This window comes from Lethenteron reissneri, chromosome 20 (genome assembly GCF_015708825.2).
Source record: "Lethenteron reissneri isolate LAM-NWPU_2019-01 chromosome 20, ASM1570882v1, whole genome shotgun sequence".
Classification (NCBI taxonomy): domain Eukaryota; kingdom Metazoa; phylum Chordata; class Hyperoartia; order Petromyzontiformes; family Petromyzontidae; genus Lethenteron; species Lethenteron reissneri.
In genome coordinates this window covers 3,780,508-3,805,185 of record NC_083798.1, presented here as the reverse complement: position 1 = coordinate 3,805,185, position 24,678 = coordinate 3,780,508, and the positions used below count along the sequence as shown (strand labels likewise).

The 24,678-nt window shown below is 42.3% G+C and overlaps 1 protein-coding gene across 2 annotated transcripts in view; it reads right to left on the bottom strand.

Moving 5' to 3' along the window:
• The window catches only part of LOC133344607 (protein PALS2-like), a 220,602-nt gene that overhangs the window by 34,618 nt on the left and 161,306 nt on the right, over positions 1-24,678 (bottom strand). The window contains exons 6-7 of one of the 2 annotated variants that reach the window (XM_061554619.1): positions 17,755-17,898; positions 1,202-1,310 (exon numbers count right to left, since the gene is read on the bottom strand). In XM_061554619.1, coding sequence (XP_061410603.1) covers positions 1,202-1,310; positions 17,755-17,898 — 253 coding nt within the window. The remainder of the gene's footprint in view (positions 1-1,201; positions 1,311-17,754; positions 17,899-24,678) is intronic. The other variant, XM_061554620.1, reaches the window with a different exon arrangement.

Genomic DNA, 24,678 nt, shown 5'->3' with positions numbered 1-24,678 from the left:
GTGTGTGTGTGTGACGGTGGTGGTGCTGTGTGTGACTGTGTGACGGTGGTGGTGCTGTGTGTGTCTGTGTGTGTGTGTGTCTGTGTGTGTGTGTCTGTGTGTGTGTGTGTCTGTGTGTGACTGTGACGGTAGTGTAGCGGCTAGCATGCTGCGCTATGAACCTGGCGATCCGGGTTCGATTCCCGCTCACGGCCAACACCAGTGACGATTATCTGAACCGGTCCTGGGCCTCCCCTAGGTCGACTCAGCCTGAAATGAGTACCTGGTGCAGTGAGTAAACATCACCACTGGGGAGACAAAGGCGGTCGGGCGTGGTGCTGGCCACCCACCCCCTCGTGTACCGTTCCGGCCTTTATAGGTGCTTGCTAACAGCACTTGCCCCTACAGTCTGTTAAGGCTATACGGGGGATCTTTGACTGTGACTGTGACGGTGGTGGTGCTGTGTGTGACTGTGACGGTGGTGCTGTGTGTGACTGTGACGGTGGTGGTGCTGTGTGTGACTGTGACGGTGGTGGTGCTGTATGTGACTGTGAAACGGTGGTGTTGTGGTGTTACCAAACTTGCTTTTCTCGACTTTTGGAGGATTAATAACCTGGACAGAATATTTTTTGTCAGTTTGAAAAAAAAAACACTCGCGCAATGGAAATGTGAACGTCAATTCACGTGAAAGAGAGGACCTTTAACATAATTTGTGAAAATAATATAACATAACGTAACAAAGTTTATTATAAAACATTGCCCTCACAGAATTGACACGTGATAATATCGTTAAAATGCAATGTGCCTTCTGTCGCCTGTATGTGTGTACAGGGATTCTACATACGAACGATTTATGTTCCAGAGGTCTGTTCGTAAGTCGATTTGTTCGTAAGTCCAACTTTACTCCTGTCTATTACAAACATGTTCTACGGCATGTACACTAAATACGGGGAATGGCTTTAAAAGTTGTATAATCTCCTGTAGATGTAGATGCCACTGGTTCTTCACGTTCCGCAGATGTAGATGTCACCACCGTCATCTATTGCGTGGCGGTCGAACTTACGACTCTCGGCCCGGACAGCCAACTGGACATACGGGCAGGTTTGTTCGTATCTCTGAAAGTTCGAAATTCGAATGTTCGTAAGTAGAGGAGTGCCTGTATGTTGAACTTCTTTCACACCGTACGTAGCCAACCGCGCTAATTCTCGGTGCGGATGCTCACCAGATACGCCCGTGTAGTCCCACTCGTGCCTCACGTAAGCTTTCCTCTTCTCCTCCAGCGTTTGGCTGGGAATGAGCCCGGCACTGCCTCCATCCTTCACCTTCAGCGCCTGCCTCGCACAAAGCAGACCGCTCGTCAGAATCACAGAGCAGACCGCTCGTCAGAATCACAGAGCAGACCGCTCGTCAGAATCACAAGCAAGCTTGCCCCGCTTGCTGCTGACAACGCGCACGGGGGCTGTCGGGCAACGCGCCAGCTTGCTGACATCCGCGCTTTAACACCATCACATCATCATCATCATCCGTCCGTCCGTCTGTCCATTCACCCATGCAGCCCGATTTGTCTCAAGATGTACGTCTGAAATAAGGAAGATCCTTGCGTATCTCTAAATGCAGCGCTTTGTATTCGATGTAGAAATGTATGTTGAACTTCTTTCGCACCATACCTAGCCAACCGTGCTAATCGGAGTTGCTAATAGGTTGCTCATAAAACTAGCTAGCGTCATCTGTTCTGCAAGGATTCACAGAATAACAATAATAACTTAAGGAGGCTATCGGCAATATAGCTTATATCCGATATATATAAGAAACAATTTAAAGATTGTAAATGTCTTTCTGCTCAAACACAGAGCAGTGTTTATGTCCTAAGTGCTGACCTCAGTGCTAAATGGGGTTGTTGCGATGTATTTTTAAATCCTTTATTAAATCCTTTATATTAAGTTCACTTGCTTGCTTGCTTGCGCGCTTACGACCGTGCAAATCTTTCAGTCGTTTTTTAACCCACTTCCCGTGATCCAATCGAGTTGACATTTTGCACACAGACTCGTTGTGCGTGACAATTTATTTTCATGAAAAAAAAATTCAAAATTTTTCCACTTTTTAGGAAATTTTTTTTCATATTTAATTAAAAATACCAATGTGATAAAAATGAAACTTTTACTCAAGAAAAACAGAAATGAATAATAAAATAAAACCGATGCCACGCATATAGTGAAAAATTTTGTTTTTACGGGTTAATTTTTTTCATGATACGATACAATCTACATTTGTAGATACGATAATTATCATGAAAACAGTTTCCTGTAACGTACAATCGGAGTTTGCAATTGTATTGTTATTTTTTGTGCTCTTGCTGTACATGCGGTAAGAATAAAGCTTGCTGAAAAGTTATTTAACTGGAATTCAATCAACGTAAACCTGTCATTGGTATTTTAGTCACTTGTACGTTACAGTCGACTGCACTCATAACACACACATTTTCAATCACACAATAAACATATGAACTACACAAACGAATGCATGATATAACTGCTATGCCATCAATTATTCTAGATAACGGGCTGGTGTTTGTCATTTAAAACATATTTTTGAAAGAATTTTTTCAAATAATTATTCGAGGAACGATAATCATGCTACAATTAACTTTTGCAAAACGGATGATACAATTATTGTGGACCTTGTATCGTGCGATATATCGTAGTATCGCCATATCTCAGCATCCATGGTCCTAAGCCAGTGGTGTAAGTTCCACTGATGTGTGGCAGGTGTTCGTATCTCTACAGTGGAATCATTTAGATATTGTGGCTCCACAAAAACTGTTAGAAATAAAAAGTACATTATCCTCTCTTGATTGAAATGAGCAAGGACACATGTTTTTTTTAATATTGGATGATTCTTAAAAGGCTATAAGCTGGCTAAAAAGTAAAAATTATATTTCTAAGTAGCCGATAGCCAACTAAGACATGTCCCTTTCAAGAGAGATCTAAGGAAATTAAAGAAATGATTCAGGGTCATTTCAATGTTTCAACTCTGTCTCACCCATCATTCACCGCATTGCCTCACATTTCGTAGATGACATTTCCTTGATTGATGTCCAGACTCGTTGCGATGATTATTATGAATAGCTGTTTATTGCATCAGTTGTAGCTGCTGCTGTTTGAAAGGCACCTCCCTCATTGTGGCTTTAAGTCGGATGTTTTTGTACTGCCTCAATGATCCACACTAAATAAGTAATGAAAATGAAGTAAGTAGCTAAGTATCAGTTTTCTCCAAATTCATATCTTTCATACATCGTAAATGTGGGATAAAATTGTTGCTCACATAAAAATCTACGAGAAGGAATAATAGGTTAATAACAGTGATTTATCTAGCCAAAGCCTTACTAAATCTCGTGACTTTTTCAGGCATGTACTGCTTTGGATAAATTTGAAATGCATAATTGAATTTTCTTTTCCAACGTAAACAAAACTAGGAAGGAACTCTCACTTATCAGGGGAATATTGTTCACATATCCAGAGTTAGGTCAGCAACCTGCTTCCTGTATAATTTTCCACAGGCTAATCTGTGACCCTTGTAGGAGGCATGACCACACGTGCCAATCTCTGAGTGATGCACCAACCCCTCATCCATAGCGTGGTATTCCAGGTTGCGTGTCACCATCCCAGGAAAAAAATACGAGAAAAGTTTCACCCTCCTTCGTATACCCTTAAGCCGCCATCTAAATTGCATTTCACACAGATTTAGATGCAACGGCTGTCTCGCTTTTTTGGGTTGCCCTGCCACCGAGATACATTCATGAACATTTCCGGGCTGTCTGGGCAAATGCATGGAGGTGACAGGTAGTAATCCCACGTGACAGGCATGTACATTCTAAATTCACAAATGCCATCTGCCACAAAATAAAATAAAAACACAACAACACAACACACGCACATGCAATTTACGGAGTACAAATACAACCGTGGAGACGATCGCCAATTCCGCAGAGGAACGCTACGTTTGAAGTTATTATTGAGTTATTGACTCCGTTATTGAATTTACTTCCGGACTCCCCATGGCAATGCATAATGTAAAATCGAGGGAAATATCATCAGAGAGTCAAGTCTGGCAATTAAAATGTGGAATTGCCACAACTTATTGGTTGCGCATGACTTTTACTGTGTGAGACGTGCCTGTTGCTGGATTTATGATGAGGCTGAAGTGCCGTCTTGAGTTGTCTAGGCATAGGCAACTGTGACCGTGGGAAACATATCTGTCTTGACAACTGACAATGAGCCATGAGGCTGCCCTGTCACCGAATTGATACTTCCTGACACCGCTGCACGATTTCAGCAGCCTAATTTCTGCTTGTTTTTTTTAGGCTTCCTTCCCCCCGTGATGATGTCGAGGGCCCCCTGAGACTCCAGCAACAAGGCAGATGCTCGTGTCAACTGTGGACATTTCTTCCAATCATTTACCCTTTGTTTTTCTTCATCACTCCCGAACAATTCCACTAAATCTTAAGAATACCAAATAACCACATCTTAGTTTTAGCATAGGCAGCGCAGAAAAATGTACGGCTCTTAAACACGACTGCGTCGATGTTTGCGGTTGTGCCGTCTATCTCCCCAAAGTGCCTTTTGGGTCACAGCACGAGTTGTTTGTAATGATGTCCGACAATTCACTCCACGTACCAGGAGATTCTTCAGGGACCGAATATCAAAGCTCTCGGCAGAATGTCGAACATCACTCTGAACAACGCGGAATGCTCAAACAGCTTTTGGCGCATGGTTGACGTTTACCGTGAATGCCAAGCAAACTCGCGCACGTGTCATCGGTCCCACCTTTGCGCAGATATCAAGGGGACATTTACATGCGAGACGCAAGTTCGCTTGTGTCACGAGCGATGTGTGCGACTGCGACTCTTGCGTGTACATTGATGAAACCCAGAGAAAGCTTGCGGGCAGTTTGCGGGAGCACCTGATAGATGTCACCATCCCCAGTCTCACTAAACCAGCCACTGAACATGTTGCACCTGTGGGACAGCCTCCGTGACATGACCACACGTGGCTTTGTTGTCACGTTTTATCGATTCAATCTCTTGCGAATAGACAGAGAAGAGATTGATTCTGAGGATCAGAACCAACAAACACGCTTGGCCTCTGCTAATTACCCTGCACAGTTCCTACCTTTACATACTCAATGCAGGTTTACTGCCCAGGTCGATACATCTTTGTACGTACATACAGTATATATGTATGTATGTCACAGGCATGGTGAGAGTAATACTGTATGTTACCAATGTCATGAACTTGGTTCTTTCGGTAAAGTCACGTAGAAGGAAAATAATAAAAATAAAACATAATAAAATAATTCTCACGACGTTTCGGCCACAACGCAAGCAGCCGGCTGCCGGCTGCTTGCGTTGTGGCCGAAATGTCGTGAGAATTATTTTATTATGTTTTATTTTTATTATTTTATTATTTTCCTTCTACGTGACTTTACCGAAAGAACCAAGAAGATGAATCCCTGCAGTCAAGAAAGCTTTAAATCGAAATTCAATGTCATGAAGTTTGGTTTTATAGTATCAACAGTCGGAACATAATGCAGGTGAAAAGAGACACCCTGAGATACTTCAGGTGGCTGAAGCGTAGAGCTACTCTATTCATTTTCTCTGAGTGACAGTAAAAACCCCCATTTTTACTTCTAATTAGCATTGTATAAACACAACCAACATCGTGAAACTAATTTAAAATGCCAACGTTGTTTCTTCCTGTTAATTACAAGTAAAAAAAACAATCAACGGACCCATCTTATAATTGTATCGTTTTCAACTATCATGGGAATGTAATGATAACACTATGTAACACAATTTTTGTTCCTGGGGAGTATGTGTTATTTCGTAATTGCTTGTGCCTAAAAAGTCTAGAAAATGCCTATTATTCCCCACAAACTTTGCTTTTTGTGACCAAGACAGTGATATTTAGAAATGTACCTATTTTAAATGGGAAAACAGGCGAATATGTGTCTTTTCGTTCACATAATGTCAGCAAAAAAAACCATATTAATCAAAATTAACATGTATTTATACTAAAGTAAAACAAAAATGACTACAAAAAATTTAGAAGCGAGTCGTTTTTCGAGATTTACGATTATACTGTAAATCACTTTCACGAATCAGCCCCCAAATGAAGTCTCCCATCATGTGCTCGTTATACTGTCCTTGGTAGCGGCGTTCAAAGTCCAGCATATGCTGGTGGAAGCGCTGGCCTTGCTCCTCCGAGTAATCATCAAACACGAACCATTATAATAATGAAATGCACTTGTTGATGTCAAAATGGTGATTATGTGAGACCAGTGGGTGCAGGGTGACGACTTGAGAATTACACTCAACGAGAGGCGAGAATCTCCTGCAGATGGTCTTGCTTCTGAGTGGCCTGAAATTAATTCAGAGTTTGATCGGCAGCAAAGAGGCATTCACTGTGAAACCTGGCAGCAGTGCACTTCTGACTGAGAGGGATTGTGGTTGCAGAATTTGACTTCGCAAATTGGCATCTGTGAGTTACAATCGTGAAAGGGTGGAGACAAACTCAGCCCATTATTTCACCAGGCCAAATACATTCAGTGCCACTTCATGGAAAGTTAGTGGTGGGCATCCCATGAAGTGACTTACCGCTGCCATGACCGTCTGTAATTTTCACCACTGGCTCAGGGCTACCAATGGAGATGACAATGCCCCATTGTTTGTTGGAGCAGAGTGGCACTTTTACTTGACTGCTGTGCTTTCGCTGTTCTTTTTGGAGATTTGACTCAAATGTATGGCTATAAATGGCCAAAGCCGGCCTAAATGTAGGAAATATATATGACAATCGCAACCTGTGGTGATGTGTGGGTGGTTTAGAAAAAAAATCAGTGCATTCTAAAGATTTAATAAGCCCACATGGCTTATAGAATCAGTGGGGAATTGGGTGTTTTTATTAGCCAAAGTAAATCTCTGCAATATATGTACACGACATTTGCTTTGTTCATAATTGTGATTTATAAACGCACGTGTGCATTGTTCAGCAAAAAGCGTGTTTTTTTTTGCGGGGGTATGTGTCATTGTATTTCTAATGTAAGTGTTTTTTGTGTACGGCGGCGCAAAATTGCCACAGCTTTAGCGTCAGTTGATGAGCTGCGTCATTTACCGCCTCTTGCTTTTCTGGGCCAGTCACTCATCAACATTAATTTTCATGTATTGTACAAGCAATGCATGGTATGAATTGGATCGGTACATTACATAAATCAGTGTGAGTGTATTTAAATGTTTATTAATATACAGACGTGCGCACATTACATTTAGAGCTTCATCTCGCGTACATTTTTTTCACGGATGATTTAAATCAGATTCCCATTCCTTAGGTTCAGTGTGATTCAAATTAGTCACATTTCAGTAGAAAACCTCGATATCTGCCACAAAGCCCCTCAACTTCCACAAGGTATACTATATTCACTAATTTATAAGGAGGCATTTCAAAGACAACATGTTTAAATTGGATTCCTTAACCAAACTCTGAGTGAAAGCATCTCCACCGTTCAATTGGGCAGTGGTTGGTGGCACTGAACTAATGCTAAACATTCCACATTCTCATCATGGAGGCTATTCTCTCCAAAGGAATTGACTTTCTACAAAACGGTAATTTTTATGTAACCCGACATTTAGATTTGAGCTCATGACCTTCCAAATGAGAGGTGTGTACTCTAACCACATGCTGCCCAGTCTGATGGCTAGCCGAGCTACACAACATTAACCCTTCAAAGAGGTTCCCTTCAGTAAATGTGTGTGCCTCATTTGTATACTCACAGCAATGGGGGATAGATAATTTGTGAATGTAGTTCTAAAGTGTTGACAATGCAAATCAAACCGTCATTAAAATGCATTCATATGCACAAGTGCAGCTGAGCGCGATGCACACAATTTAATTATTTATTTTGCTGTTTTGTTCATCCCTCCCTGTAGCAATATTATGATGAACTGCTGTGTATCAAGATACATTTTGCCAAGGTTATCGAACTGTGAAAAACAATTTCTCTTTAAAATCCCTCGGTAAAGTAACTTTACATATGTATACATGCACACGCACACATTCTCAAGCTCAAATAAAAGGCAATGAGATGATATTAAGCCCTGTTTATGAGACACATGCAATGCCCTTGAAAGAGTGTTATCTGCCTGCGTAAAAAGGAATATCAGCTCTCTGAGGCACATAACTGCGTTGTGTTTCACTAGGCATGAAGTACAAATATGATTTCTGAAGTTGGAATAAATCACTGGCAGCTATTGGACCAGTAATATAAAGAAGGTATTTCTTTGGCTGCATGAGATATAAAAAAAGATATGTACTCGCATTTTTTTTATGAGCAGAGCCTTGTACCTTTTAGTGAGTTCCCAAATTGCATAGCTATCCATAGGAGCTTGGAGAATCTCACAATATCTAACCTGGAATCACTATTTCATTCCTAGAATCAAACATAATTCCTTTAGGGATCTTGGATCGGTGGAATCGTGAAGGGGCCTGACTGCATGCGGCATGGCATTCAGGCAAGAATGGCGGTCCCTTGGGGCCTGTGACATGTCGAGTAAAATCACCATTGAAACGTGCAAACGTGTGGCCAAAGCCAATGCCAGACATGTTATTGGCGATTCTGGTCGATACCGGTGGGCTGGTATTGTCTGCCCGCCGAGCCACCCTTGAAATAGAGCCTCTTGGCTCAATGGGATTTACTCAGTGGGAAATAACTTCTGAATCTGATACTGCCTCAAATTCCTCACGGGCCCTCAGCTTTTCGATGTAAAGCTTTCGTGACTGCAGGGATTCATCGTCTTGGTTCTTTCGGTAACGGCACGTAGAGTGGAAATAATAAAATAATAAAAATAAAACATAATAATTCTCACGACGTTTCGGCTGCTTGCGTTGTGGCCGAAACGTCGTGAGAATTATTTTATTATGTTTTATTTGTATTATTTTATTATTTCCATTCTACGTGACTTTACCGAAAGAACCAAGAAAATGGGCCCTCAGCTGTTTGCCTGAATGGCATGACAAGACTCATTGTGGAGTAAGATCAATTTCCACAAACGAGGCATCGGCAATACATTTCAAAGGAGATTCTGGCCACCTGGAATAGGCCTCGGTCACAATTCTAACCAGGTGGAATTAGCTATGCTTGGCTAAGATAGGCAAAAGCTTAGCTAAGCTAGGTTCCTGATAGAATATCAATGGAATCCCAACCTCTTGCAGAAATATTCCGTTGTAGAATTCCCGAGAGAAACTCTAGAATCCATCACAAAAGTAATCCATCAATGCAATTCTGGGGAATTTTGAATGGAAGCCACACCATGTTGACTTGTACACTGATATAACACTGGGAATAATCACAATCATTGCCTCCTTACTGCAACAATCTCGGCAGGACCCTCCCGCAAAATAGTCAAGTGCGACTTAGTGAGGCTTTCATGGGTAAACAATAGTAATAATAAATAAGTATAATAAATAGGTATAATATTCATATTCTTAGTTTTTTTCGATAAAGTCACGTAGGTAAAAAATTTAAATTAATAAAAGTAAAATAAAAATCACGACGTTTCGGAGGCAACACAAGCTTCTGTCTTCAGGTGGAACCGTCACAGCACGATAGCTGCATCAAGTGAAATCTAGAAGGTATATATTCTTAACATTTTAAATTGATATTCTATGATCACTTGCAGTGTCTCATATCTCAGAACATTATGAATGTCTCTAATACGTGTGACTAATGCCAGCGTATATCACACTTATGATCACAGTGCACTGGATTCCAGGTAGCGCTCGTGCTTGCTTTACTCGTGAATGTCAAAAAAACAAAGTGTCTCCTCACTCATTCAGGCAATGGCGTGGATGCTCGTATCCAACATAGGCCCTTAAGCCAACAGCGAAAATGGCACACTCTCACATGGGAGATCAGTTTCTCCAAAGGATGACAAATGTCGATGTCCCACGAGCTTGCACTTGTATTATTGAGAGATTAAGGATGATTGGCATAATTAGAACTCAGCTTCAGATCGCGAGTGAAGCGCTCTATCAATTGAGCCACCAAGCCAGACTAGTGATACTGTATAACTTACAAGTAACCTCAGTCAATAATGAAAGTGTGTGTATGAGCGTGTCTGTACATACACACACACACGTATTTATAACTCAGAGAGATGCATTGCAGTGTAGATCTAGGCGTGAATGAAGAATAATGTATGGTGGACTTTCCAATCGTATAGCAAATTGCATTGCTTTTGGCGAGCCACACAATAATTATGTTATGCTCAAGAACAAACTTGGGGGAAAATAGATTACACCAACTCTCTTTTATTGCATGTGCATGCAATACAGGTGAAATGTGCTTAATCAGATTTGCAGTGTTCTATTTTGGGATCACTTGCCAAGTCTGGACAAGGTATCGAGTAAATAAGTTCAAAAGCTTTTCGAGATACGTGGGTTTCCCACTCAGCGGCAGACATTACCACACGCAGATGATTATCACACTTATCGTCGCGAGCATGATATTCCTTAATTAAACACCTGCTCGGAGAGCTGAGAGTCACACTTGAGTTTAAGATGGCTGTGGGGTAAACAACGAGAATAGGCAAAGCAGTCGAACAAAGAATGAGCAGTGGCCAGTGACGGATTAGCCTAGTAGCAAAAGTAGCTACATATGTAGTAGCTACGGGCCCCACACTTTCAAGGACCCCGCGCTAAATGCTTTGAAGCTATCAATTCCGGTTCAGTGATTCTGCACTTGCTCTATTATTAAAGTACTATATTGCCTTCAACTTTTATGAACGACTGGGTGTTTAAGGTTAGCGATTTGCCGTAGTATCTGTCTGCATAGCAAATAAAAAAAAATACACTAACTTTACTATGCAAGTTAAACATTTGTGTTTTAATATTTATGTGTTTCATTTGCTTACTTAGGGCCCCTTTATAACGTATGCTACAGGCCCCACACTAGCTTAATCCGGCACTGGCTGTGACTATATTGTTTGGGAAGAGCCGTAGATTGTGTAGAACCCAGTGAATCAAACGAAACCCTGGAGGAGCTTACCAGCACTCACGAAGGACGGCAGATGCTGGCGTTATTAGAAGAAGTAGTACAGATCTCAATATAAAGTTTGGAAACGAAACGGGCACCAGGAAATGACAACATTACCATTGCGGGCAGGCAAGAGACACAATGTAGAAGCAATGCACAAGCTATCGAATACAATTTAGAAAGCAAGCACGCTCAGCAAATGGGGGAAAACGATAATAGCATCAACATGATGTGCAAGCAAAGAGACGAAAACATCTGCAAGAATTTCAGAGGAATCTGTTCAATGAGCGCCCCTGAAATAGGATTCCCCCAAAACATTGCAGAGGGGAATGAAGTGGTTCGCAGACGTGAGGAACAGGCCGGGTTTGCGACCAGGATAAAATAGAACAGATGAGCTGTGTTGGGATCAAACTGATGTCAGAGAAGTACACTGGGTCCAACCGAACCTGCAACAATAATGTTCAGAAATGAACATGACGGGGGTTTGAAAATGCATGGCATCTCCAAGCTACCGATCAAGCAGATAGATAAACACTTATAGCAGATCTACGAATGCTGTGAGAAGACAGAAGAAGGTGACAGAATGGTTCTGGGGTATTTACACACCTTTTATTGAACTTTCCCTGTTGTCTGTTTATATTCTTTCACATCTTTGACGCTTAATATCCTCGAAGCCCAACGAGCTGACATTTTCTACAAACACTCGTCTCGCGTAACAATTCATATTTCGTTTAAAAAAACAACGGTCCAGGTCCCGCCGATCCTGGGCCTCTTCGTGTTTTTTTCAACTTTATTATTTTTTTACAACTGAGGCCAGGGCCGTTGCTTAAGAGGAAGCTATGGGTGAGCCCTGCATCACAAAATGCCCCTTTGGCACACCCAGTCCACTCTCCTCAGTGGTGACTCACTATTATGGGGGGGCCCCCACACAACAGCCCCCCCCTCCTCCTCCCCCGCCCACCCCCCTCATATCTGAGAGGAGCTGGAGACAGGCTGGAGTGAGACAAGAAAGATGCACGCTGTTGGTCAGATTTGTTACATTTTCGTCACTTGAAGCATTGGTGACTTGAGCATTGGGCGATGACACAGGGGAAGTCATGCCGAACGGGATGATGGTAAATAACCGATTACCCTGTAATAACCTTGCGGATGATATTGACTCAACCATCCGAGGAGGACCTATAGAGAATAATCGATAAGGTATATGGGGAAATCATAACATTTGGAATAAAGATAAACACCGGTAAATATATATAATGGAAGATAAGAGGAAGAGGTAAAGATCAAAATTTCAGAGGACCAACTCGAATATGTAGAAATATAAATATGTATCAAAGAGTGGACATTGCGGAGATTACATAACATGAAATAAGCAGACTAGCTGCTGCATTCAGAAAACGCGACAATATTTGGGAGGTTAAAGATAATTTGATGAAACAAAAAACTTACACTGAGAATATATGAGACAAGTATCACGCCAATAGCATGATATAGATGAAGAATTATAGACTAAGAATAAAGCTGACAATAAAAAAGATGTATAAATGAGTTCGTGAAGATGAATGGTGAGAGTTTCAAGACTGAAGAGAAAACGTGGTAAGGCAATGGCGAGGAGAATAAATAATGCTACAACAGAAGCTTCTGGAAAGACGACTGCGATGGTTTGAACAGACACATCAAGAAAGCTAGCAGGAGAAAGGACACTAATTCTAGATTTGAAGCTTTCGTGACTGCAAGGATTCATATTCTTAGGTTATTTCGGTAAAGTCACGTAGGTAAAACATTAAAAAAGTAAAATAAAATCAAATAAAAATCACGACGTTTCGGAGGCAACACAAGCTTCCGTCCTCAGGTGGGACCGTCACAGCCACGACAGCTGTATCAAGTAATTTTACTTGATACAGCTGTCGTGGCTGTAAATTTACTTGATACAGGCTGTCGTGGCTGTGACGGTCCCACCTGAGGACGGAAGCTTGTGTTGCCTCCGAAACGTCGTGATTTTTATTTTATTTTACTTTTTTAATGTTTTACTTACGTGACTTTACCGAAAAAACCTGAGAAAGTACACCACAAACGGTGATGCGTATCACTGCACAACGAACAAGAAATGGGGGAAGACCGAGGACGCTTTGGATTGCAGCAAGGGTTCTACAAGGACGAATGGAGCTGTGAAGCTGGTGCACGATGGAAACGTTTCCCAGAGACTTAATTGGACCTCATTGCTTACTTTTGATCTGACGGACAGGAATGCAAAAGCCGAGATCGCATCACAGGATTCCCATTAAATGGTTCTATATTGCAAGCCAGGGCAACAAAATGTGCTAGTTTGCACTTCACCACCAGCCACAACACATACTTCAAATGAAATACAAAGCAGGTAAGACAACCCAGCAACGTTCGTTTGTTTTTACCAGGTACGATTCGTTCTGAATGGCACTCAGAAAGTCAAAAGGCGGTTCAGAGTTTTCCTTATTAGAAAAAATAGTGCTGGAAAACATTAATCTCTTTACAGTTCTGTAATAAATAATAATAATAGTTCAATTTGTAATGCGCGCAAATTTGCAGACGTAGTGGCCGCAACTCAATAAAGGCCGTAGACTGACTACAATGCGTTACTGGATAAAAGCCTGGTCACACTGTGGTGATGGTGAGGATGATATGACCTGGTCACCACGCTGGTCAGTGTGGGCTGATGAAGGAAGCCCCAGGATTGGCTCAGATAGCAGTCACCACTGATGTCAAACGTGGTTCGGAATCAAACTCGGGTCGCCTGGTGCTTGGTGTGGTGCACCAAACACGACGTTACCTCTCCCCCTAAGGGACATGTACGGTAGAGAGAAAATGATTGTCATCCATTGCTATTGAGGAGGTCATATTTAATTATCCAGAATTAAATTCGGACAAGTATTAACTTGAAAAAAAGTCCACGTGAAAACTACCTTTCCAAACCGGTCTTTGTGGTTCATTCATCTCTTTAAATATATATATTATTCCAGTCAAGGACGTCTGTATAAATGTATGTAGACCAAGAAAAACACAATGCGTGATACTCGCCACGTGTCGAAACGTCCCAAGTAATTGCAGGGTGACTGATAACTAATCGAATGCTACACAACGTTAAGTTAATTACTGTATCGTGTAGGTGTCACTGATATAGTAGGCATACGTGACGGAGGAGCGGCAGTGTCGCGGTTATCACGCTGCGCTACAGTGACCCGGGTTCAATTCCCACTCACGGCCACCGCCAGTGACAATTATTTGAACCGTTCCTTGGCCTCCCCTAGGTCGACCTAAGCTCAAATGAGTACCTGGTGCAGTGTGAAAACATCGCCACTGGGGAGACAAAGGCGGCCGGGCGTGGTGCTGGCCACCTACCCCCTCGTGTGCCATGCCGGGCTTCCAAGGTTCTTGCTAGCAGCACTTGCCCCAACAGTCTGTGAAGGCTACACAGGGAATCTTTGTCTTTGTTATCCGGTGACTACTTGGTATCAAAAAGCACATCATGGACATATGTTTACACTTACTTGAACCGTTCCTTGGCCTCAGAAACAGAATAAAGGTACTTTCAATCGCTTCTTCCTTTGTCCCATAACTCGACATCCCTTTCGAAACGAACTGCACGAGGGCCTCTCCAATACCATCAGTCGTTGTGCACAGCACATGTCTCATTGTTTCCGAATATAGAAAAGGCTTTGGTTTCTCAGTGTAGAGAAATTGTAGCAATTGTGAGTCACTTCCCAGGCACTTTACACATGGAGAAAGAAAGAAAAAAACCAACCACATCACACAGAATGTCACTTACAAAAAGCCAGCAGATGGGATGTTGCCTTCAAAGTTTGGCACTCATTTGATACAGTTTCCGCATCAAGAGAGGTTCATGTGAGGGTCTGTAATTGGGTTTGAGATCAGGATACTTTGGACTTGAATTTAAAGCTTTTTTCAGGCCAGACAGCACCATGGATTGGTGCACTGAGACCACTCATTGCGTGCAATATAAAATCTATATTTATATTTGATCTCAATTGGATTTCTGAGATTATTATATTAAAGCTAGACATTGTTTGGACTGTTGTTTATTGGGCTGAAAGAAAGAATCACTGGGATAGGTTCTTGAAATGTCTCAGCTCAGTGTTGTTGCATCCAAAACAGTGTTTCGTTTTTTTGCGTGTGTTTAGTTTATCGTCCTTCCCGCGCACCTCCGATTAGCACGGTTGGCTACGTACGGTGCGAAAGAAGTTCAATACGCAGGCAGTGCACACTTCTGTCGTTGGGAAGCAGGGTGCGGGGACAGCAGGATGTGCCTCACATCCTGGGCAGCAGCAGCGGCAGCAGCGGCAGCGTGCGAGCCGCACCCTGCTGCCCAAAGTGCCGTGGCTACGGTAAATTATGGGTGATGTGAATCCGCTTGTAAACTATGCACAAACTTGTTCTTCCATTGTTGGCTCTACTCAGACCCCTAATGCTTTTAGCCGTTCAACAGCGGCGGCAAGAGGGTGCTGCTGTCGCAGAATTGTGTGCGCTATCGCGTGGAATCAACCGCACTTAAGTTGCCAATGAAATATTTTGTTAAATCAATCATATGCATAAGACCCCTGTTGTTTTTCCATTACATTTTGATTTCATGAAAATAGTTTCACGAGTTTTTTTTTCTCCTCTCGCGGTAAAACATATATTATTCGTTGTAACCTTCTTTTCATGAATCATGAACCGGTGTATATTACATATGCTGCTTGGTGCACACTCTTTAGAAAAATTCACAACAATCACAGTGACTCGAGATCTCCTTTGAGCCTTGAAGAAATACTTTTGACATTTCAATGGGGAAAGAGGAGACCGCAGCTGATACGGATATTGACCATTTAATGTCTACCATGCACTTATCATGCCACTGCCAAAAAATGTTGAAAAAACCTCTCTGAGTTTCAATACTTTTTCAGGAGGTTGAGATGTCTGTCCATTCCCTTGCTACGCAGGGCTTTGTGGGGGATTAAACGATGGTGTGCAGAAATCCTCATCACTCTTTTTCAGAAGTGTCCTGCCAAGGTTTCACAGTAATTGGGCGATTGTTGCAATACATATTCCAAATGAGCAATTTACGACGTTATTTGTTTTATTTTCGCATCGTCAGAAAAATCAGCATCTTTATTTAATCTGGAGGAATCCGATTAACTACGAAGTTATTTTTGACAGATGTCCAGTAGAGACCAGATCAGCAAGTTACAACAACAACAAACAGTGCAACAAGAACAAAAAAACGAACGATGGGAGTGAAATGGCCTCTTGTTGCGAATTATTGCCACGCGATCTTTAACATCCTCTGCGAGCGAAGCAGACGGCGGGTAGTATTATCACTACGGTCAGTACACCCGCAGTGGTAACCAGGGCGACCGCTGGATTCGAACCATGAACCTTTGCAGTGAGCCACTCGGCCTCGTCACCGCACACACACACACACACACGAAGAGATTCGACAACGTAGTTCGCACACACAGGTGAATGAACCCATTTGCCACACCACCATCTCCTGGCAGTTCAATGCACACACATGTGTATGTGACCACCCAATTTTTGTCTCGAGTGTTGATTAACAGGGATGGCTCCAACCAGGCTTGGCCTCTGATATTACTTCTAGAACCACTCGTATTGCGGTTTAGAGATAAGGATTGAATTGTGTATTTCTGAAATTCGTATCTTTTACAAAACTCTAGAAATATTAGGTGAATTTCTTCTTGGCATTAAGTCTAACGATGAAGAGTTAATGCCATTCCTTGGCAAGGAGAAAAGCAGAATTTGTCCGACGGCTACCACCCACATCCACCGTTAATCATTTATGAGCCCAACAGCTGGCATTTGCATCATGGCAGACACTAGAGTATGGAATGGTTTGTGAAGCATGGAAAGTTCAGCTCTGAGCATCTGCTCTCAGATTTCCATGGATGCCCGGTAACATCCAGGGTGTGCCTGTTGCACCAAATATTCATTCTATTCATCCAGGAACCCACATCGAGTCTCAAGTTTCGTTTGCATGAGCGTCTGGCACTGAGATGTATGGGGACCGGCTGAATGAATATTTTTACACCTGGGAGGAAATGACAATACCTGTAGACGCCCTATGTATATGATAAGACAAACACGAATATCTACAGATAGGTCAGAAAACGAGTTGCTCTATTGCCTTCTTCTGACAAGGTGACAACAAAGCAAGTTGGGTGTCACGATCTCTGAGATGGTAACACAGAAACCCCATCTCTAAATTTCTGGACAACACACAAAAATGACTCAATGAGGAATACTTGCTAACAAAAAAGTCCACGGTCAAATAAGTGTGGAGCAGCGCAAACTTCTTGAGTACGGAACCAGTGGTGCAAATTCCACATTCCTATTGCAGGGGCCAGTCTAGTCATCAGGTAAGTTGAGTGTTAAGCAACTTGGTCAAACCCCAATCAAGAATTTAAATGTTTTTATGGCAGGGGCCAGTCAAGTTTGATAATGTTACTGGAGCAATAAGGGTACCCTACTTGTCAGTACCCAATCAAGATTTAAGCCTGCGACCTTCAATTTGTGAACAGGGCCCACTTAACCATAGTACCCATCTGGTTTGATCTCAATGTGGCATGCTGATCGGGGCTTCTTCTGCGTAAGTAAAGCACATCATCGTGACCATCGTCAATATCTGCGCATTGGCACTTTTACCTGCCACCAGTCTGGGTCCTCTTGGCTCACGATCTGCAGGATGTCCCCGCGGTTGAAACGCATGCCTGCCTCCTTGCACGGAATCAGCTGGTCATCCTCCGGGTTGTAGTCGAAGTAGCACTTCACAAACACCTTCCAAACACACTCAATTCAGGGGTCGGGTTAACGCAACATGTTGGACCGCCATGCCACCAAGCAAATGACATGCATTATTAATGCAAATTAAACATTTAAGCACAGCCACGACGTTATTTCCGCTCAACAGGGAGGCACAGATGGGTGGTTAATCAGTGAAGGGGCTGCTGTGGGAACGCGTGCGGCATAACTTATCACGTGTTATGCCTATGCGAGAGTAACATCGTGTTTAAGCTTGTTTTTTTTGTGCTTACAATTACAATTTTGGCTAAGCAAAACACATTCACTATGTGAAGGGTGCTTCTCCCACTGAATGATTCAAGTTGGCGGCACATCGGTATTCCCATTGATCATAAAATGAAACGACCAACAGAACTGCATTGATTTACGCGTGCAATTATTTCAGCGATAAAATATACTGGTACGTGATAAAAGCTTTATGTTTTAGTAGGTGAGACCTCAAAGGGCATGTGGCTTTTTCAGCTTGCACAGGATCATGCGATGGGAGATTATGTATACAAATGAACACAAACCGAAAACAGATACATACTACAATAGTTAGCACTGCCAGAAAATCCAACCATTTACACATATCCATCTATGCAATATACATATGACATTATAGAAAATGTACTTTTTAGCTATTTAGCAATGCAATTCATGAAGCCAAGAGTCAAAGTCAAAGTTGTTTCCTGCTCAATGATGCATTGGGCAACGTCCATCTCCTGTTCACACCCTTAAGCCAGTGGTGGAAATTCCACATTACTTTGGCGAGGGGCGAGTCTCTTCGGAGAACAACTACTGTTGACCTTCCTACAAAGCGATATTAATTTTATTGTCCTGAGAGAAAAGAAGGGCTGAGTCGATCCCCAGTCAGGATTTGAATGTCTAACCTCTAATTGTGAATCTGGTCGCTATACTGCTCTACCACGGGCTTCACGGCTTTACTTCTACTCTACCTCCATGGTCAAAGGTCAGAGCAAAGTCACACATATTGCATGACGTTATTTAACCTGAGACTCGAGTGATCTAGTGTTCTTAATAAAACAATAGATATCCATTTGTGCTTAAAGCATATTGATTGATGTCCGTGATAATTACGTGAGATGAGGTCATTCCGAAGCAATCAGTTAATGGGTTATTCTCGCATGATCTGCTTCACCAACTTCTTGGTTCTTTCGGTAAAGTCACGTAGAAGGGATATAATAAAATAAAAAATAAAACATATTCTTTGGTTTTTTCGGTAAAGTCACGTATAAAAATAAAATAATAAATTAAATAATAGCATACGACGTTTCGATTGCAACACAAGCAATCATCATCAGGTATAATGAAATAGCGACATAGAATATAACCAGAAAACTATAGACAGACATATAAGCAGACAGATATCACCAAGATACATAGAGAGAGCAACCCAGGTACAGAGAGAGGTGATCGTCTCTGTGGGGTGGCCTTAAATAGACAGAGGGGGGCGGAGGCAGAGAGAGGGAGGGGGTAGGGAAAACATTTACATGTCAATGAGTACGAAGGGAGGGGAGTAAGGTAAGCAGGCTTAGAGGGAGACAGAACACACTAAATTAAATAACCTAGCAAAGAATCGACATAACATTTCGATACTTTGCTAGGTTATTTAAATTAAATAACCTAGCAAAGTATCGACATAACATTTCGATACTTTGCTAGGTTATTTAATTTAGTGTGTTCTGTCTCCCTCTAAGCCTGCTTACCTTACTCCCCTCCCTTCGTACTCATTGACATGTAAATGTTTTCCCTACCCCCTCCCTCTCTCTGCCTCCGCCCCCCTCTGTCTATTTAAGGCCACCCCACAGAGACGATCACCTCTCTCTGTACCTGGGTTGCTCTCTCTATGTATCTTGGTGATATCTGTCTGCTTATATGTCTGTCTATAGTTTTCTGGTTATATTCTATGTCGCTATTTCATTATACCTGATGATGATTGCTTGTGTTGCAATCGAAACGTCGTATGCTATTATTTAATTTATTATTTTATTTTTATACGTGCCTTTACCGAAAAAACCAAAGAATAATTCCTGCAGTCACGAAAGCTCCAAAATTAAAATAAAACATAAAAGAAAAAAGCTTATTTTATTATTTTATTATGGTTTATTATTTATTATTTTATTATTTCCCTTCTACGTGACTTTACTGAAAGAACCAAGAAGATGAATCCCTGCAGTCACGAAAGCTTTAAATCGAAACTGCTTCACCAACACAAGCTCTCCAGATTGTGATAGACAAAGCGGAAGCTGTGAAGTCGTTGCTTTGCTAAATGCAATAAATGTTCTCTTATAAAATTCCCAAGCAAGTCCCTGGCCACGCTGCTGAGTAGTAATGAATATTTTTCAGCACGTTGACTTAAACTCGTGCTGCTCCACATGAACTAACGGAGAGTGTTTTTAGAATCATAGTGAATATCTATTTAGAAAGTTATGTTTTTTTTTGCCATATACATGTGATCGCAGAGTCAGAGTGTTTCCTTTCTCACGCCAACATTGTTCTGGCACTAGTGTCATTTGGGAGCCAGCCCTAATCCAGCAATGAAATTCCATATAAATTAATTTATGTACTATGCATGTGTGTACGGAATTGCTGCCATGGTGAGATGGTTAGTACACTGAATTTGTAAACTAGGGCAGGGGTCGGGAACCTTTTTGACTGGGAGAGCCATAAAAGCCAAATATTTCTAAATATATTTCATTGAGAGCCATATAGTATTTTTAACGTATAATAAATTAAATATGTCTTACTTTTAATGCGACTTCTGGTGCTGCATGGTTTTGCTGATGGCCTTGTAGTCTGGTTCATACGTGGTGAGGTTGAGCTTCATGCAGGCGTGACCCGTGAAATTTATCTTCAAAACTAATTTCTGTTCACTTTAAAATGACACAGTATTATTAAACAATATCACAAGTATGTTAAAATCAGTTCCAAACGGATTTTTTGTTTTTTCATTATTATTATTTTTTTCAACTCAAAATTGTCTGGGAGCCATATGCCGTCACTGGAAGAGCCATATATGGCTCGCGAGCCATAGGTTCCCGACCGCTGATCTAGAGGTTGCCAGTTCGAGTCAAACTTCTGGTGCAGCAGTTCAATGAATGGCCAAGTTTCTTTTTTTCTTTTTTAAATCCCCCCCTGTTCGGCATGTCGAGCGTGGTGGGGTAAAATGTGGTTACTCCCAAGTCTTCCAAGATGTCTGGCAAACTTGGAGGAGTAGCCTAAGATACCCTCCAAAGGGGCTCTATTGAGCTCCCTCTTATGGAGGACCTTCCACCAGCAATGGTGTAAACAAGTAATTGCAGGGCTGAACCTTACATTTTTAACAGTATGTATGATTTAAAATTTCCAAGTATAGCTTAATATATTATGTTATTGCTGCTGTATTATTATTATTACTATACATATTGCATTAGTACCACGTGTAACAGGTTATAATTCATAGGAAGGCATTTCAGTCGCTGCTTTTTCTTCACGAACTGCCCGGTTCACCTCCCCCTTCAGACGGATGAAAATGTAAAAAGTCCAACGCAACCCTTAAAGGAACGTCAATGTTGTGGCAGATGGGCCCCTCCTTGCTGCCGCCTGCCAACATCGCAGTGGACAGGCTGTCCCATCACGTCTGCTTACTGCCACTATGTGATTACAGGAACATCCAGTGTCATGCCTGACCGAATGTTGGCGCGCTTCAGAGAGCTCCTGCCGCCCATGCAATCAAGTTGACCGGGAACTCGGTGATGTGCCCCATTAACGGATGGACGTTCACTTCAGGGTGAATAATCTCGTCAAGGAACACAAACCATCACGCGAACGCCAGTCATCCTCGCAGTAGTAGCTTTTGGCTAGCCATCGAACGAAGACGGTTACTGCATCGCGTGCTTTCAGATGTGCTTCTGCTGCCATGTGGGACACTCTTCATTCCGATATTAGAAAGCCACTGGAGCCATGCGCTTTTAAATATATAATGAAAACGAATTTATTTAGAACTGCTTTTTTGTATTTAGCTTGTTGTCCTTTCCCGTACCCCCGATTAGCACGGTTGGCTATGTAGGGTGCAAAAGAAGTTCAACATACATTCATATATACAAAAGGTGAAGCAGTTGAAAAGGATAGTAGGAACAGGTGATGACTCCTATGCAAAGCGGCATCATTTGCAGGTAAGAGCACACCGTGTTCTGTGCATGCATTAGTGGACTCCCAGTTGTGCGCAAGGATTTGGGGACCTCTGTGACCCACTGCTAGATTATGCCATTAACCTTGTCGCTAGGCATGGTGGCAAAGGCATACCACCCAGCCCTTTGGAGGTGAGTTTTGTGGGTTGGTAGAGACATTATCGTAATTGAAACTCTCAAGCAGCTACGTGACAAGTTTGTCAGAAGATGACAATACATCAATGAGGCGACCAACTTGCCTGCAGTATTCTTTATGTTGTCTACTTATACATGAGAGGTTTTCTCCAAGCGTTCTTGTCTTCTAACACGTCGGATTGGCCATGGGGAGAAAATGCTGGACGGGATGATGGCCGACGGTCAAGAATAATGTCAAAAATGGCAGCCGAGGAACGTAACGCATCCCAAAGTACTTCCACGGAGAAAATTGAGCAATTACATGGCTTGTGTGTAGGTTCTGGGTAAATAATTATCTTGCAGGGTCGTCAGAGATGGTGGTGGCTTGACTGAGGCCTTTGTCGAGCAAATGATCGACCATGGATGATGATGATGAGATTGTAAAACTCAAGATGCAAGACATTATTCTACGATTACTTTTAAAACTATGTTTTTATTTTACCAGGTAAGGCCAAATGAGCTATGTAGCTCTTTTTTAGAAGCGACCACAAATGATAGCTCAGCGAAGTGGCTTATCACGTCTAAATAAATAGCAGCCAAATACTCTCAACGCATGTTTCTAAATGTGGAGGGAAAAACCGGAGGACCCGGAGAAAAATCCACGTGACCACAGGGAGAACATTCAAACTCCAAACATACAGGCATAGTCAGAGTCGGGATCGAACCCATGACCTCCTGTATACCAGGTGAGGGAGATAACATCTCGCCACTGGATTAAACGTTTTCCACAATGAACCTGTTCTAATTTGAGGCTGTAAACATATATACATTAACTGGAGCTGGGCACTGTTAACAAAGTGGCAGCGCACATCTCAGGCCAGTCGTGGTACTGGTGGCAAGAACCCTTCTCTTGTGTGGAGCCACTGCAAACATACAATGGATGGCAGCATAAATATGATGCATTATCGCTTTACGGAATGGGCCACCAGCCTCTCAGTCTGTCCCTCCGGGTTTTTGTCAGAGAAATTGGTCAACAACAGCGCATGGCTTACTTGAGCCGGGGTTTTTAACTTTTTCACGGCAAAGGAAAGACGAATGGCGATCATTCTACGCTCGCCCCTTCTTGCCCTCGTGTTCCTAATGGTGGGGCCATGTTTCTCGTCCGGTGACAGCACCTGAGAGAAATGGCCCCCCAACACCCCCACCACCAGCAGCCACACGGCGATCGACAGCATACACCGCCGTGGGCCTCAAGGCAGGTTTCCTTCATTGGATCGCCTAATACCCTGGGTGTCACTCACGACGGAAATACTCGGCGTTCGCGTGATTTATATATTTACCAATACCACTTTCAGCACCTGTTTCAAAACAGGCAATCGTAAAGGTTTGGAAAACAGGACCTGTTTTTTTTTAAAGCGTGTAGGCTTACGTTTATTTACAAAGCATTTATCTTTGATCAACTTAAAACTGTGAAAGGGTAAAGGAGCAGCCGTGACATATTTTGCTCACGCCACTGTTGGCGGAAGGCCCTTTGCTGAAGGATGCTCTCTCTCGAGATCCCCTCTAGATGTGGGAGGGGGCGTGGGGGTTCATAAACTTTCCCATTGCTTCAACCCTTATGCCAGGAGATCGAACTGATGACCACCATGGCAACGACACTGATTAAATTGAATCATACCACTAGATTAGAAGCTTTCGTGACTGCAGGAATTACTCTTTGGTTCTTTCAGGTAAAGTCATGTTACTTTACCGAAAGAACCAAAGAGTAATCATAACACTGTTGGTGGCTTTAAAAAATATATCTCATTCTCAACATTCTTTGACAACCATTCATATAAAAAATGCATTGCATAATAATAATAATGACGTAAAGCCCCTTGTCAATCCAATGTTAGATGAAGCCTTCACCAAAACTGTGTTGGTCACAGTGGATTGTTTTGCCACAATGGTCAGTGAAAGTTGATGACAAGAGGGCCCGGGCCAGGTTCAGATATCATTTGTCAAAGATGTTGTTGTGCGCCAGTCTAAATTTCCATACCTCCTCCTGACCAGATCGTTGATGCTAACTGTTTGATTCTTGGCAGTGATGACCTTTGCCCTGTATTTGACTATGTTGAAGTCTAACTTTCATTTCTCCAGCCTCCAAAGTACTTCCCGTGTTGAATGTTCTGAGGGCGGAGGCATCTCTGGAATTCTGGGGTTTGTCCATAGTCACATTTCCTATGATCACTGTTTCATTGCTTTTATGGCTTTATCTTGGTGCATTTTCGAAAAGTTTTTCGGTTTGGCCATGTTTGTTTGTTGTAGTACAGAGTTAGACTGATGGCCTTAATCTAAGTTGTCTTGTGGTTGTTGTTATTTGACTTGCATACCACTGGGATTTTTGCACACAGTGTTGGTGTACGGTGCTTTTTCTGCAATATTTTCCTGTCTTTTCTTGGATTTTCTGTTTGCACATAGTCACTTTAAGATGTTTTCTTGT